This window comes from Osmerus eperlanus, chromosome 25, assembly GCF_963692335.1.
Source record: "Osmerus eperlanus chromosome 25, fOsmEpe2.1, whole genome shotgun sequence".
Taxonomy (NCBI): Eukaryota; Metazoa; Chordata; class Actinopteri; order Osmeriformes; family Osmeridae; genus Osmerus; species Osmerus eperlanus.
In genome coordinates, this window is record NC_085042.1 from 3,101,189 (window position 1) to 3,114,546 (window position 13,358).

General features: G+C 48.2%; 3 protein-coding genes across 4 annotated transcripts in view; 1 reads left to right on the top strand and 2 right to left on the bottom strand.

Moving 5' to 3' along the window:
• tesca (tescalcin a) overlaps nucleotides 1-13,358 on the bottom strand; it is a 109,193-nt gene that overhangs the window by 77,390 nt on the left and 18,445 nt on the right. The window lies entirely within an intron of this gene.
• spring1 (SREBF pathway regulator in golgi 1) lies at nucleotides 2,013-5,045 on the bottom strand. Its single transcript, XM_062451641.1, has 5 exons — nucleotides 4,461-5,045; nucleotides 4,213-4,369; nucleotides 3,874-4,025; nucleotides 3,060-3,173; nucleotides 2,013-2,751 (listed from the first exon to the last, which is right to left on the bottom strand). Exons 1-5 carry the CDS (start codon nucleotides 4,551-4,553, stop codon nucleotides 2,668-2,670), a joined length of 600 nt encoding a protein of 199 aa, XP_062307625.1. The 5' UTR covers nucleotides 4,554-5,045; the 3' UTR covers nucleotides 2,013-2,667.
• Nucleotides 4,999-11,637, top strand: rnft2 (ring finger protein, transmembrane 2). 2 transcript variants are annotated; one of them, XM_062451639.1, is made up of 10 exons: nucleotides 4,999-5,147; nucleotides 5,355-5,427; nucleotides 5,558-6,036; nucleotides 6,129-6,205; nucleotides 6,291-6,391; nucleotides 6,863-7,016; nucleotides 9,744-9,893; nucleotides 10,511-10,576; nucleotides 10,974-11,075; nucleotides 11,181-11,637. In XM_062451639.1, exons 2-10 carry the CDS (start codon nucleotides 5,381-5,383, stop codon nucleotides 11,313-11,315), a joined length of 1,311 nt encoding a protein of 436 aa, XP_062307623.1. In that variant the 5' UTR covers nucleotides 4,999-5,147; nucleotides 5,355-5,380; the 3' UTR covers nucleotides 11,316-11,637. The 2 variants fall into 2 exon arrangements, with proteins under 2 accessions (XP_062307623.1, XP_062307624.1); XM_062451640.1 differs by lacking the exon at nucleotides 4,999-5,147 and having other exon boundaries at nucleotides 5,652-6,036.

The following is a 13,358-nucleotide window of genomic DNA, read 5'->3' on the forward strand; positions in this document are numbered from 1 at the left end:
TTGCTCTGAGGACAAATTGCTCTGAGGACATACAAGTCCTACATATTTTACATTCCTATATTCCTGATATTTTGCATCTTACATTCCTGCTTGTCAATATTCTCAGACTCACCATGATTGTAATGTTTGGGGTGTTCCTGGGGCAGTGACAGAGTGCCTGTTTTACTAAATATATGTGTATGAAACTGGTGTTTGCAGGATGTCTGTTCTTTCTCAGTTTCTGGGTGATGAAAATTGTCAGTTTGGATGCCACGGTCAGAGTCTGCTCAGCCCAAGAGCTGACCAGTCTGGCCAAGAAGATGGTCATGGACTCCTTGACCACCTTTGTGAGTTTGCTACTGTCAACAATGACGAGAGCTCTACACAACATAACACAACCTTGCTGTTTCAGTCCAGGAAACGGAAGGAAAATGCCGGTTCCGCTCTCCATTCTGGTGTAGACATTTTAGACTGATTATTATTCAGTGAGTTTGGGCACTCTAGTCTAAACGGGTTGAAAAGGTTTTACTTTACTGTCTTCTATCTGAGATGACCAACAAGACTCCATAGACTAGAGCATCACCAGGGAAACCCTACCTCATCCTATAGTCATACAAGGAACCCTTTGCTAACCGTATCTCACCTCACGCGTCAGTATGTGTGTGCTGTCCCCCCCAGGATGAAGCCAATGGGTACAACCTCCCTGCTTGGCCCCCAGGCTTCCCGGTCCTCGGCGTCCCAAAGAACTCCTCCTATCTGGGGGACAGAGTTCAGTGTGGTCTCCTCTTCATGGTGGAGGCCTTGAAAGACATCCTGAAGGACCAGGCCAGCGATCTGAACCCTGACAACACTGCTCTTTACCATATTTTCTCTGACTGTATTCACACAGTGGCCAATCTCCAGATGTGCGTGAAGACAGTCCTGGGGGGGCAGTGCTCCCAGAATCTACCCCCCCTCAAGATGCCCCCTGACTACTTCCAGAGGAAGCTGTGGGGACACACTCTGTTGGAAGCTTCCAGAGACTTCCTAGGATGGTTGGGAAAAAAAGTTCCACCCATCATACGGGGGAAGCTGCCAAATCAAGTGCTTTTGGAGGAGAGAAAATAGTTTTTTGCAACACAAAGCCACAGGTACTATAAAGTTACACAATATATGGAGGTAGAGATTTAATGTCTAATTTATCAACTTGACAACAACCTCCTACTTAGTGCCTAAGTGCTTGTAATTTTCTGTCATACAGTACATAGAAATATAAATCAACCCAGATATGTTTATTTGTAGTCTAAAGGTACAGATAAACTGTATTCGGGTAAAGGAGAAAACCAAAATGTATGAAATTATTCTAAATGTATTTTTAAAACATTTGCATATTTAATCTAATTTATAAGTATATAACAATTTCTATATTTATACTGTATGTACATTATAGTTTTTCATGCAAATAAAGGCTTTTGCCAACAAAATTATCTGCATCTGTTATATCTAATTCGCCATACATTACCAAGTGGTTTATCAATCTTCACATTTCAACACTTCCAAACATAGATTAAACTGCATTCTAGAGACCTCTGTTGACTACATGACAGGTTTGGATTCTACCCAGTTAAGCTGTTCACACTGTAAGTGCTCGGGTCCCAGTTGACAGTCATTAATCAAATTGTCAAAAAGGAAAATTAGGACGAGCCTTAATATATTCTATAATTACAAGACACACTTTGTTTTCTCAGCCATCAGAATGATTAATTGTTGTGCTGCGGCCGTGCTTCCCAGGCGAGGGATGGGCATGTGGCCGGGCCTAGTCAGCGCTCTTCTGGGGGGCCTCTCTGGTGGGATTCCGGGCCCTTCTCTCCTCAGTGTAATAGATTGTCAGGTGGACAGAGAAGGGGAAAGCAGATGAAACTGTCACTCACGTCAGCGCTAGGAGAGTCGACGTCACAGCCCAGAAGATAAATGTTGCCTCCATGTTATTCCCAGCAGACACTTCAACCCAAGCTAGGTCCAATTAATATTATATTAAAACACACAAACTTGGGAGCTCTGATAGAAGTCTTTTTGTTTAATGTGAGGAAGATGCATATCTCATAAAAAGCATCTGAGCTTTTTTACTTCATTTTTTTTTACCAAACTCATATTACTGTAAACTATCCATTAGGAGTCAGGTACAATACAATAAGAACATTCAACAGAAAACAAGTCTAGAAAAAAGATTAGAAAAACAAGACTACAACAACTTTAATAAAATAACTGTCATTGTCCTCAGGCCATCCGAGAGAAACTGTTACAAGCTCATTCAATTCACAGTCTGGAACTTTATTAAACAGTCGTCAACCCGCACGCCTACAAACATAAAACCATGACTGCTTCTTTGCTGCGTGGACATCGTCACCACCAGGACGATATCTGACACCATCTGTCTGTGTGCCAGGGTTGACGTCTGCGCCGGTAGCACCGTTACTACGACATGGAGCGTGTCTGAGGTTGATCCTTGACGACGAGCTACGGAACATGACACGTGACGACCACCGACGATGAGGTTTTGAGAGCGTTCATGCGCTTATGAAGTGTAAACATTCCAAACACATATTTGTCTTTTCTTGGAAAGGGTTCCAGCTGCTTCCTCTTTTTAGTGTCAGTTGGTCAGGTGACCCCTCCGATCACTTCCTCTCCTCAGTCCAGGAGTGCTTCGTCTCACACAGGAAGGAGTTCAGGTGGGCTTTCTCCATAGCAGTACTTTGCTTGTGGATTGCGGTAGGTGTTTTCATGTTGAACACTCTGGTGGGGCAAGAAGGAGATCAGGCACAAACATAAGATGGTTTTATAAAGAGGACTTCAAAAATGTTGTGTATGAGCAAGTGACATATTGGATCATACTGCCAGGGGGAAAAAAGGGTTTGTCCGAGCTTTTATTTGAGACTGTTTTCGGGAGTGATTTGTTTGCAAAGTAACAGTAAGTTGACACTTTGCAACAACACGGCCTCATGAGGGGTTCGAGGCAAAATCATTAGCGCCTGCTCGATGTGGAAACACCCCTGAGATGTGAACAGGCCAGTGTGGGTTCGGGGGGCCGCGGTGCGCTGTACCTGAGAGGACGTGCGGCACTTGGCCAGGCAGAGCTCGAAGTGGTCCTCCACCGCGGTGAAGAGGTTCTGGAAGCCCTCGGAAGCCCTGTTCAGGAAGCGCTCCAACAGAGGTTGCTGAAGAGCGGAGATGGGAGATAAGGAGGGAGTTTAGAAGACACGAGGACGGCGTAGAAGAGAGAGCGGGTGAGAGCGCCGATAAGGGTGGAGAGCAGAGACGGTGGCGAAGGGATGAGATTAGAGTGGAAGGGAGAGGGGCGGGAGATTAGAAGAGAGAGAAGAGATGCTATCTGTCGTTCCTCGATGACTTCACTGAGAATTGGGTACAATTCACAAGAAAAGGTAGGGAGTCAGATGGCTGAGCGGTGAGGGAGTCGGGCTAGTAATCTGAAGGTTACCAGTTCGATTCCCAGCCGTGCAAAATGACGTTGTGTCCTTGGGCAAGGCACTTCACCCTACTTGCTTCGGGGGGAATGTCCCTGTACTTACTGTAAGTCGCTCTGGATAAGAGCGTCTGCTAAATGACTAAATGTATGACTGAAATGTAAAAGGTCAAAATTCACGAATGAGTCAACGTGAAACTCTTTTGAAACGGGGTATGCGAAACCTCCAATATATCAAGTAACACGATCTGTTCCCTGGCACTGACACCTACAAATGAGCAAAAACTAAGTTGGATACCCGTCACACCGTCGGCCGTTTATGGAAAAGTCTTGCCATGCTACGTTCATCACATGTTGATGTTAAACCGTTGCTGACTTGTTGGCCTACGGGTGTGTAGGTCCATGCGAGGTTTTGCCAGGGTTGTCATAACTACCTTGTCTGGCTGCAGGCAGCACGACACACAGAACTCGTAGATGTTGCAGCAGCCGTTTGCCAGGCAGCTTTTACACAGGTACTGTCTGGAGCTGGGAGCAAACACGTTGCAGCAACCGTTCACCAGCAGGTCCTTCCTCTCGCACACATAACCTGGAAGATGTTCATGGGGTTGGATCTTTATTTAGGCTAACAGGTTGCTTTAAAAAAACAAAACAAAAAAAATCATATGTTGAAATGCATATATTGACCTACATATATGACCTTGCATATATGTAGGTCAGAACCTAGGGCTACTGTATATAATGGCCAGGTAAACTAATATAACGTATTCACTCACCTAATTCATCTGTGAGCAGATTCTTGCCCTGGATGGAGTTCCTGCACTGGGTGATCTGCCGGCTGCTGTTACCCAGGTTAAAGCGGACCTTCCATGGGATGCGGTGGTCCGGGTCCCTCGCCTCCAGGAGAGTGCGGTCCCGTATGGTCCTCTCCTCCTGCACGGTGATACGAGACAGCATCTCTACTCACTGCATCCTCACACCGTGGCATGGTCAAACACAAAGGGTCAACAGTGTTGATAATCACCTGCTTCAAGGTGCTAGTTAGGAAGTAGATGAGGGAAAGTCCAAAAACGACCCCTAAAACCCAGCGTTTTCTTAGCAGCCGACGTAGCACCATGGCATGGCGGTGTAGGGTTAGTCTTGAGACCACCCACTTCCACAACCACAACCACTGTACTAGTAATGAGGCTAATGATCACTAGTTGGCTAAGATTTTTGTGACAACGTATGTTGTTAGGGACAGCTATGCAGATGTATTTATTTGGGAAAAATAGGCTAAATGCATCGCACCGCAAATCCTTAGCTAGAGAGGCTAACCCATTTTTCTGATAACAAGGACTGCTTTGTTACACTACTAGCCTGTAATTGCTAGCTAACACTAGCTAACGGTCACTCACTGGCTAACAAATTAGAGCTACTATAGGTCTAAGAGCACGTTACCACACAATTATATGTCCCACAGGCATTGCAGCCAGCTGAATTTCTTGTTAAATGAACCCCAATGAAATTTTCTGATATTTATCGTTCTGTCCACAGTCGAAACAGATGTCCAAACACGGATATGGTGCAGTAGAAATGTAGACGCTGATTGGTCAATAAGCACGTCTCGGTGTCGTCATACCGGAAAAGCATCCTCATCGAGTCAGCCCGTATACTGCTATATATGCCTCCATAAACAGAAGAAGGAAAAGACGATAAATATATGATTCAGGTGAATCAAATAATTAAAATTATACATTTAAATACGTTCGTATCAAAAACATATAATGTGATCTTTATTTATGTTTTCTTATTATGTTGTAATGGCTGATTCTGCACTACCCCTCCCCTGGCCTGTCCGTTATTATGCGAAGTGCCTAGCAAAAGTGCGTGTTAATTTCAAAACGTCTACCGTGTTTTCCCTTCACCGATATGACAGGATGATTCCGGAATGAGCTGGATGCCATGCAGAGGAGACACAGCAGCAACACGGAGGGAATGCCCCCAGAAAGGTGGGAACACGCATGCTGCCTGTGTGCTGGTGCACCACGTACTTAATCATGTGTAATGAAGCCAAACACTCCTTGGAGACTGCATAGGCCTACTGTAAATGTCCGCTCCTCCCAAAACCTGACCCTGCAGAAGTCGTAGCCAGACCCTGGGATCTGAGAGCAGCCTGGACGAGGGTGGTGTGTTTGACTGCCTGAAGCCCGACCCTTCCCCCTCCTCTCAGCAGCTGTTCACCCTGGTGGGGGTCCCCTCCGTCCCCTCCGCGTCCCTCCAGGCGGCAGGCCTGGTCCTGGCCTCCTCCCCGGAGGTCTTCATCCAGATGACTGCCTCGTCCAGGGAGGAGGGCGGCCGCTCCGAGGTGGCTCCCTACCTGCCGCGGCCCCCGCCCCACCACAACCACCACCACCACCCCTTCCAGCATCGCTCCTCCCTGCTCCACTCCACCTCGGCGGGGCCAGGGGAGAGGCATGGGGGCAGGGAGGAGGCCTCCGACGACCCCTCCACCCCAGCTCCGGCGCTGTCGGAGCTGAAGGCGGTGGTCACCTGGCTCCAGAGGGGCTTCCCTTTCCTCCTCATCCTCCTGGCTAAAGTCTGCTTCCAACACAAGCTGGGTAACAGGGCACGTCTATACGATTCCTTTGTTAGCCGGCGCAATGTTTGATAACTGCGGCCCGGTGGGTGAAAACTCTCTTATCTTCGGCAGGGATCGCTGTGTGTGTTGGCATGGCCAGCACGTTCGCCTTCGCTAACTCAAGCTTCAAACACCAGGTGTCTCTCCGGGTAAATGAAACCAAGCTTCCAGTGTTTCTGTGTGGAGATTCCAAGCTGTCACGCTGTGTAAAACGGGGGTGTGTTTTGTGTTCAGGAGGAGAGGTCAGTGTTGATGACGGTCTGGATCCAGATCTTCCTGACTGGGAACATTGTTTATGTGTACTACACCTTCAGCACCGAGGAGCTGTACAACAGGTAGAGGATCATGGATTTGTAGTTTGATTTGGACCCATTGTCAGGTCCTCAGGGCAGCAATGTGGTCTGTGCCCCTCTGGTTTGTTTTGCATCTGTCTAACCTTCCACATGTTTTTTATGTTGCATATTTTCTTTCAGTTTTGTCTTTGAGTTCATGTAGCCTTTATTATTTCCACGTTCCTTAGGTGTCTGTTGCAATGTGCCATCTTATTCTGTGAGTATGCAGTATCCATTTATCATTTGACCTTTCCTGTTATGTTGAAGTTTAGCCTTATTGTTATTCTTTTACATTTACATTTTGGTCATTTAGAAGATGTTTTCATCTGTAGTGACTTACACAGTATGCTTGTTTGTCTAAGTATGTGAACTGACTGAACATACCATTCCTCAATTACTTGCTGCCTTTTCAAAACTGTGGTTTTGCTGGTTATCCCATAACTAAGATGGTGTTCTTTCTTCCTTTGCCCCTAGCCTCATGTTTGCAAAGCCCAACATCAACAACTTTGACTTCTTCAGTCTAATCTGGGCCGTGGGCATCACTGATTTTATCCTGAAGTTCTTCACCATTGGCCTGAAATGCTTCATCCTGTTTCTGCCCCAAATCTTCCTGGCTTTCAAATCAAGGGTTAGAGCATATCTCTCTCTCTCTCTCTCTCCTCTCTCTCTCTCTCTCTCTCTCTCTCTCTCTCTCTCTCTCTCTCTCTCTCTCACTCACTCACTCACTCACTCACTCACTCACTCACTCACTCACTCACTCACTCACTCACTCTCACTCTCACTTCCTATTTCCTTTCTGTCTCTCTCGCTTTCTTTCTGTCTCTACCTTTCCAATTTCTCTCTCTCTCTCACACTCTCACTCTAACTCTAACTTCCTATTTCCTTTCTGTCTCTCTCGCTTTCTTTCTGTCTCTACCTTTCCAATCTCTTTCTCTCTTATATCTCTTCACTCTCTCTCCTACCTCTTCCGCAGATTTGCATGCAGAAAAGGTTATGATGATGAGGAGGATCATTCATCTGTGCATGTGTGCAGCCTGATGGAAGAATCTCCCAGTGTTCCATGTTCAGAGTTTTTCTGAAATTCTGGAGGGGGGGATCCTAGGGTAGTAGCAAACTGGGTTGGCTGTTTTATATTCATAGGGTTTTATCTGCTTGAGGGTCACAGTTTGTGTATGTGTGTTGTTGTTTGTAGACAGGTTTTGTGTGGCCTAAGGTGTGTGTGTGTGTGTGACCCAATGTTTAGGTGTTGAATCTACGTAAAGGTTTAGCTCTTGTCCTGGGGGGGTCACAGAGTGCGATTTGGATTAGATTTTCCGCTGATAAACAGACCAATCAGAGAAGAGCCTGCCTCTGAGCTCATTTCTCCCTGGGGGGTGCAGGGGGTGAGGTCATCCCTCCCTGGGGCTAGCCCATTACTGCTCACCACCCCACACATACGCATGCACATCACACAATCCGGTTGCTGCTGATGCTCTGGCCATCCCTGACTCCACCTTGTACTTGACCTCCGTGGCATGTCCAGTGCCCACACTTTAGGTGTGCTGGTAGTAGACCATGGTAGTCCACCCCCCCCAACCTGGACTGAACCCTGCTAGTCCCCCCTCTACCCCCTCCCTGGACTGAACCCTGCTAGTCCCCCCTCTACCCCCTCCCTGGACTGAACCCTGCTAGTCCCCCCTCTACCCCCTCCCTGGACTGAACCCTGCTAGTCCCCCCTCTACCCCCTCCCTGGACTGAACCCTGCTAGTCCCCCCTCTACCCCCTCCCTGGACTGAACCCTGCTAGTCCCCCCTCTACCCCCAACCTGGACTTAACCCTGCTAGTCCCCCCTCTACCCCCAACCTGGACTGAACCCTGCTAGTCCCCCCTCCACCCCCCCCCCCCCCCCCCCCAACCTGAATTGAACCCTGGTGGCCCCTCTTTCACCCCCGATGATGTCATGGCTGCACAGTCAGCCATTCCGTCTCATTACTGCATCCAGCGGAGGACTGTCTAATGATCTCACATGAGCCATAAACTGCAAGTCTGGTCAGGCTCAAGTAATAGTGTAGCATGGCACGGCATGCTGCAGTTCTCAGGCTGGCCACCAGGTACATTAGCCTGCGCCGCGTTAGCTCAACTTAGCTTTTTCTTTTAACATCACGAATCCTTCCTTTGCTCATTTTGGCCCCCACTAGTGATGTTCCACTCCAGGGAAATGTAGTCTTAATAGTCTATGGCTCCAGGGAAATGTCGTTTTAATAGCCTACAGCTCCACCTGGAAGTGGAGCGAAAATGAGAATGCGCTCCTGCCGCAGAGCGATCCGTGCCGGGCCTGGTGACAGCCTGGCCTCACCGCCGGCTGGCAGCAAGTCAGGAGCCACGAGGTCGACGGCGCTAATGAAAGCCCGCCAAGCAGGAAGTGGTGCACAGGATGCGGTTGGCTTGTATCCAGCTGGTTGGTTCCACACGCGTGTATGGAGTGGGGTGTTTTGCGCGATGCGGGGGCGGTTGGGTGGGGGAAGATGAATAGCCTGTTAGTGGAGACCCCCTACCCTCCCCCTCCTCTGGTCTGCGCTGAAGCTCATCCATCACTGTCAGCTTGTACCCAGGAAGACAGCGTGGATGCTGGGGGCTCGCGGGGGCCACAGGGAATCCCAACTCTCGCTCTGGGCCGTCTTGTTTCGCTAACCTCTGGCTCTTGGATCGTCGTTAGCGGCGCAGGGAGCTCCAGGTTCTCAGTGGAGCCTGCCTCCCTTCCTTCCTGCCTCCCTGCCTCAGGGGACGGGGGAGGAAGCCTGGCTTGTGGAGACTGCTCTGTGTGTGCCCGCGCTGTGCCAGGGCTGAGCTGTGTGGGGAGCAGGTGGGCAAAGCGTTTCCCCGACAGCGTGCCTGGGCGGAGGCTGAGGCCTGGACGGCGGCCATGTTGGGTCGGGAGGCACGCCGGGTGGAAGGCTGGAAGTCCAGTTGAGCTGTCTCTTGTCTCACTGCTGGTGAAGCTAGAGAACCTTCCAGAGACTGTGTCCAGACCGGGCTGGTGCAGAGCAAGAGTCGTTTGTTAGGACGGCCTGGAGATGAAGAGATAGAGTAGAGGAAAGAGGGGAAATGAGGAGAGGGAAGGCAAGTTTTCTTCTGTTGATTCTCCAGTCTTCTCTGTCTCTCTACTCACTTCACTCTTTGTTTTGTTATTTCTCGACGGTCGTTACTGTATTGATGTTTGTTAATGAAGTCTGACTAACTGTGAGTGTGTTTCTGTGTCCGTGTGTGTGTGTGTGCGTGTATATGTGTGCTTATGTATGTGCTGGGGTGGGTCTGTGTGTGTACGTGTGTTTGTGTGTGTGTGTTTGTGTGTGTGTGTGTGTGTGTGTATGCCCAGGGTAAGGTGTACCTGCTGATGGAGGAGCTCAGTCAGCTGTTCCGGGCCCTGGTTCCCATCCAGCTGTGGTGTCGCTACTTCCTGGGGGAGGAGCCAACCAACAGCTACTTCCTGGAGGCCATGCTCATCATCATATACAGCCTGTGTAAAGTAAGGAGCCCCGCTTAGAATCCCGGGAATTACATAAACGTGTATCCATCACCCTTTTAGACAAAGTGCGGTATGGCTAGTGCATGTGGAAATAGTGCCGATAATCAAGGATCAGAATTGCACAGTTCTAATTGGATGACGCTGGTACGGTCTGTTACAAACAGATGTGCACCTACAGGCTCTGTGATGTGGAGTTTTGCTGATGTCTCAACCCTGGTTGGTTTTCTACCATCTTTGAAACCGTTTCTGTTGACATTGGGGTTCCAAGCGCATGTTTTCAGTTTGTGTAAGTGTGTGTGTGTGTGTGTGTGTGTTTGCTTGCGTGTGCGTGCGTGCGTGGAAGAGTTCACTAATTTGTGGAAAAGAACCGTAAAAACAGGTGGGTGAGCAAGACATCCTGATCAGACTCACTACTCATTGTGAGAGGAGGGTGGCAGTTGGTCAGTGTGTCAGAGTAGAGCCTTCCTCAGAGTCACCCAGTCAAAAGGATGTGGTGGATGGGGTTACGACGCCAACAGCCGAAACCACATGACAAAATGTTTAAGAAGTCGGTACTGCTGACGTAAGTCACTGCGGCAATGAAAAGTGTGTACGTGTGTTCTGCTGTTGTCTCGTAGTCCTTTGATCTCTGCGGGCGTGTGTCGTCCCTCTGCAAGGTCCTGGCCGTGCTGTGCAACTCCCAGGTAGGGTGTCTCTACTCTGGCTCCGTCGCCCCCACGGCACTCTGGGGGGAAGTACGCCGCTCACTCGCAGCATGTAATCGTTACCCCGTTGTCTCCCTCTCGTTCGCTCTGCTTCTCTCGTCCTCTTTGAGTCTCTGTCACTTTGTCTCTTTCCTCTCTCGCTTTCTCGGTGTCTCTTCCTGTCTCTCTCTCTCTCTCTCTCTCTCTCTGTCTCCCTGTGTCTCTCTGCCTGTCTCTCTGTCTCCCTCTCTGTCTCTCTCTCTGTCTCCCTGTGTCTCTCTCGGTCTCCCTCTCTGTCTCCTTGTGTCTCTCTGTCTCTCCCTGTGTCTCCCTGTGTCTCTCCGCCTCCCTCTCTGTCTCCCTGTGTCTCTCTGCGGCGTCTCTTTCTCCCGGTCAGAGCTATGGTCTGAGGGCTAGCAGTCAGCAGTGCAGTGAGGCGGGAGACGTGTGTGCCATCTGTCAGGCTGACTTCCGGGAGCCACTGGTTCTCCACTGTCAGGTGAGCTGGCTGAGGAATGTTTGACGAATGATCCGCTGTATTCGAAAGTGAGTTGGCACAAGAATTGGTTAACCTGTTTGTGTGTGTGTGTGTGTGTTTCCTCAGCACGTGTTCTGCGAGGAGTGTTTGTGCCTGTGGTTCGATAGGGAGAGAGCTTGTCCCCTCTGTCGTTCCTCGGTGACGGAGACCCTGCGCTGCTGGAAGGACGGCACCACCTCCGCACACTTTCAGATCTACTAGCGACACACACACACACTCCCGCTTACGCACACATACAAACGCAAGCACCTCGCAAGTCTGTACATCCTATTCTAGGTGTTACATTTCAGCAACATTTGATCCTAAACGTGTAATAATCATGTTTCATACTAAGTAGGGTCACCTCAGTGTAGATATATCATTCTTGTTCATTTTTAGGATGGAAGCATATCCAAATAATGGGTAATTGCTGGGAATACGGACGTGACTGGCTGTTAAGAGCACGACTTATTAGGAGTTAGCTGACGTGATTGGAGTGTCTAAAGAATTGTTACTTTTACTTTAATTAAACCATTGCATTTTGCCATGTTGTCATGTATGTTTTCATTTGTGTAACAAGCACAATTGCAGAAACATTTGGGGAACATTTTATTATCTAGAGTGCACTATATATGCACAATGTTTTTTTCAAAAGTTATAAATAACAAATGGGTATATAAAATACATACACAACTGCAAGTTGTGCAACAGTATGATACCAGCTTATACATAAAACATGGACAGCATGCCATTTTATGTACAACTCTCACTTCTCATTAATATCTGCCTTAACACTGCCATCAAATTACAATCTCAAGCTTCTTACAAAATGTCCCAAATGTTACAAAGTTAATGATTTCTGCCCCCATTGCCAATATTTGTTTGACAATCACCATGTAGGCCCTATCTGAGGAAAAGGATAATGCAGCCTAATTATCAGACGAGTTTTACACGCATTCACATTCTCAGACTGATTAGAGTAGCTTATGCAACGCGTATATTTCTTCAATGAGCACAGAAGTACAGAAAGGCATCTGCAAGAAATGCGCAAAATGCAGGTATTTATATTAAATCAATATAGAATTTTTCAGTCAAGTGGCCTTTAGAGTTGCGTGCCAAGGCTTTACTCGTAAGATTTTCCCCTCGCGGACGTCTGGGGACAATGACATCACCTAGAGAAGGAGCTATAGCCTTAATGCGTGAGTGGCTCGACTGATTTGAGTACAATTTGTCAACATTGTTTCACACCCAAACCATGCCGTCATCATCCAATGACAGTAAGTGAATTAAATATTGGGCCAGTCTCACCTCTGTCAAAGCACTATCGTCGTTTGCTTGACAAAGGAATAGTTCAAAGATTATTTCTTGTTCCCAAACGGATTTCTCCCGATGCCTGAAGCGGTTCTGTCTCCAGGTGAGTGCACCATAGCCCGCTGGACAGAAGCTCTTTGTCCTGATCCAAATATTCGGACACCCCCACGTCTCCGGGATGGAATGCTGAAGGCGCCATCTGTGTTGGATCAATGTTTTAAAGAGTTTCAATGTACATGAATAAATCCGTTTTTGTTGAAGCATTTTGCTTTCACTATAAAACATAATCTACCAACAAGCCAACACATCTCTCAGTCCAGACCAGACCATTGCAATGCAATATACTGTATTACTCCAGTGTGCAGACAGTCTTTAGTCTATATCATGAACACCTGTAATGCGTACCTGTTGCTGGTTTCACCGTCGTGAGAACTTGCGCCTACAGGTGTCGCTTTGTCATGCAGAGGATGAGGACAGTGATGTGTATTGCTGTGTGCACGAAGCTGTTCAAGTGTAACGGTCCATGTAACTCCATGGTCTCTTTCGATCTTCGGTTCCCAATGGTCCAGCTTTTCTCCAACTGGTCTCCGATCCGCCTCAGTCGGAAAGCGGCTGCCTGTGTCACGGAGCACGGTGATGGTACTTGGGCACAGACTGAGTCGCCGGTCAAAGATAACGACTGATCTATCGGCAGCCAGCACATGTTTACCGAACCACGGGAGTTGTTTAATGTCCCTGTCCACTCTCTCTTCAGTCTCCTGGAATATGATCCCCTTGCTGTTCGGATCAAATCTGAACTCTTGTTGTGGCTCTCTCTCTTTCTCCCTCTTCTCTCTCTCTCTCTCTCTCTCTCTCTCTCTCTCTCTCTCTCTCTCTCTCTCTCTCTCTCTCTCTCTCTCTCTCTCTCTCTCCCTCTCTCGCTATGTACTGTATTATTCATTAAAGTGTCACATG

Excerpts from the sequence above, each read along its gene's own strand:
- rnft2 (XM_062451639.1), top strand. The coding sequence starts at position 5,381 with ATGCAGAGGAGACACAGCAGCAACACGGAGGGAATGCCCCCAGAAAG. Across the intron at positions 7,017-9,743 it reads TCCTGGCTTTCAAATCAAGG|GGTAAGGTGTACCTGCTGAT; the intron begins GTTAGAGCATAT and ends GTGTATGCCCAG. Across the intron at positions 10,577-10,973 it reads CCGTGCTGTGCAACTCCCAG|AGCTATGGTCTGAGGGCTAG; the intron begins GTAGGGTGTCTC and ends TCTCCCGGTCAG.
- spring1 (XM_062451641.1), bottom strand. The coding sequence starts at position 4,553 with ATGGTGCTACGTCGGCTGCTAAGAAAACGCTGGGTTTTAGGGGTCGTT. Across the intron at positions 4,370-4,460 it reads TAACTAGCACCTTGAAGCAG|GAGGAGAGGACCATACGGGA; the intron begins GTGATTATCAAC and ends ATCACCGTGCAG. Across the intron at positions 2,752-3,059 it reads AGTGCCGCACGTCCTCTCAG|AGTGTTCAACATGAAAACAC; the intron begins GTACAGCGCACC and ends TTGCCCCACCAG.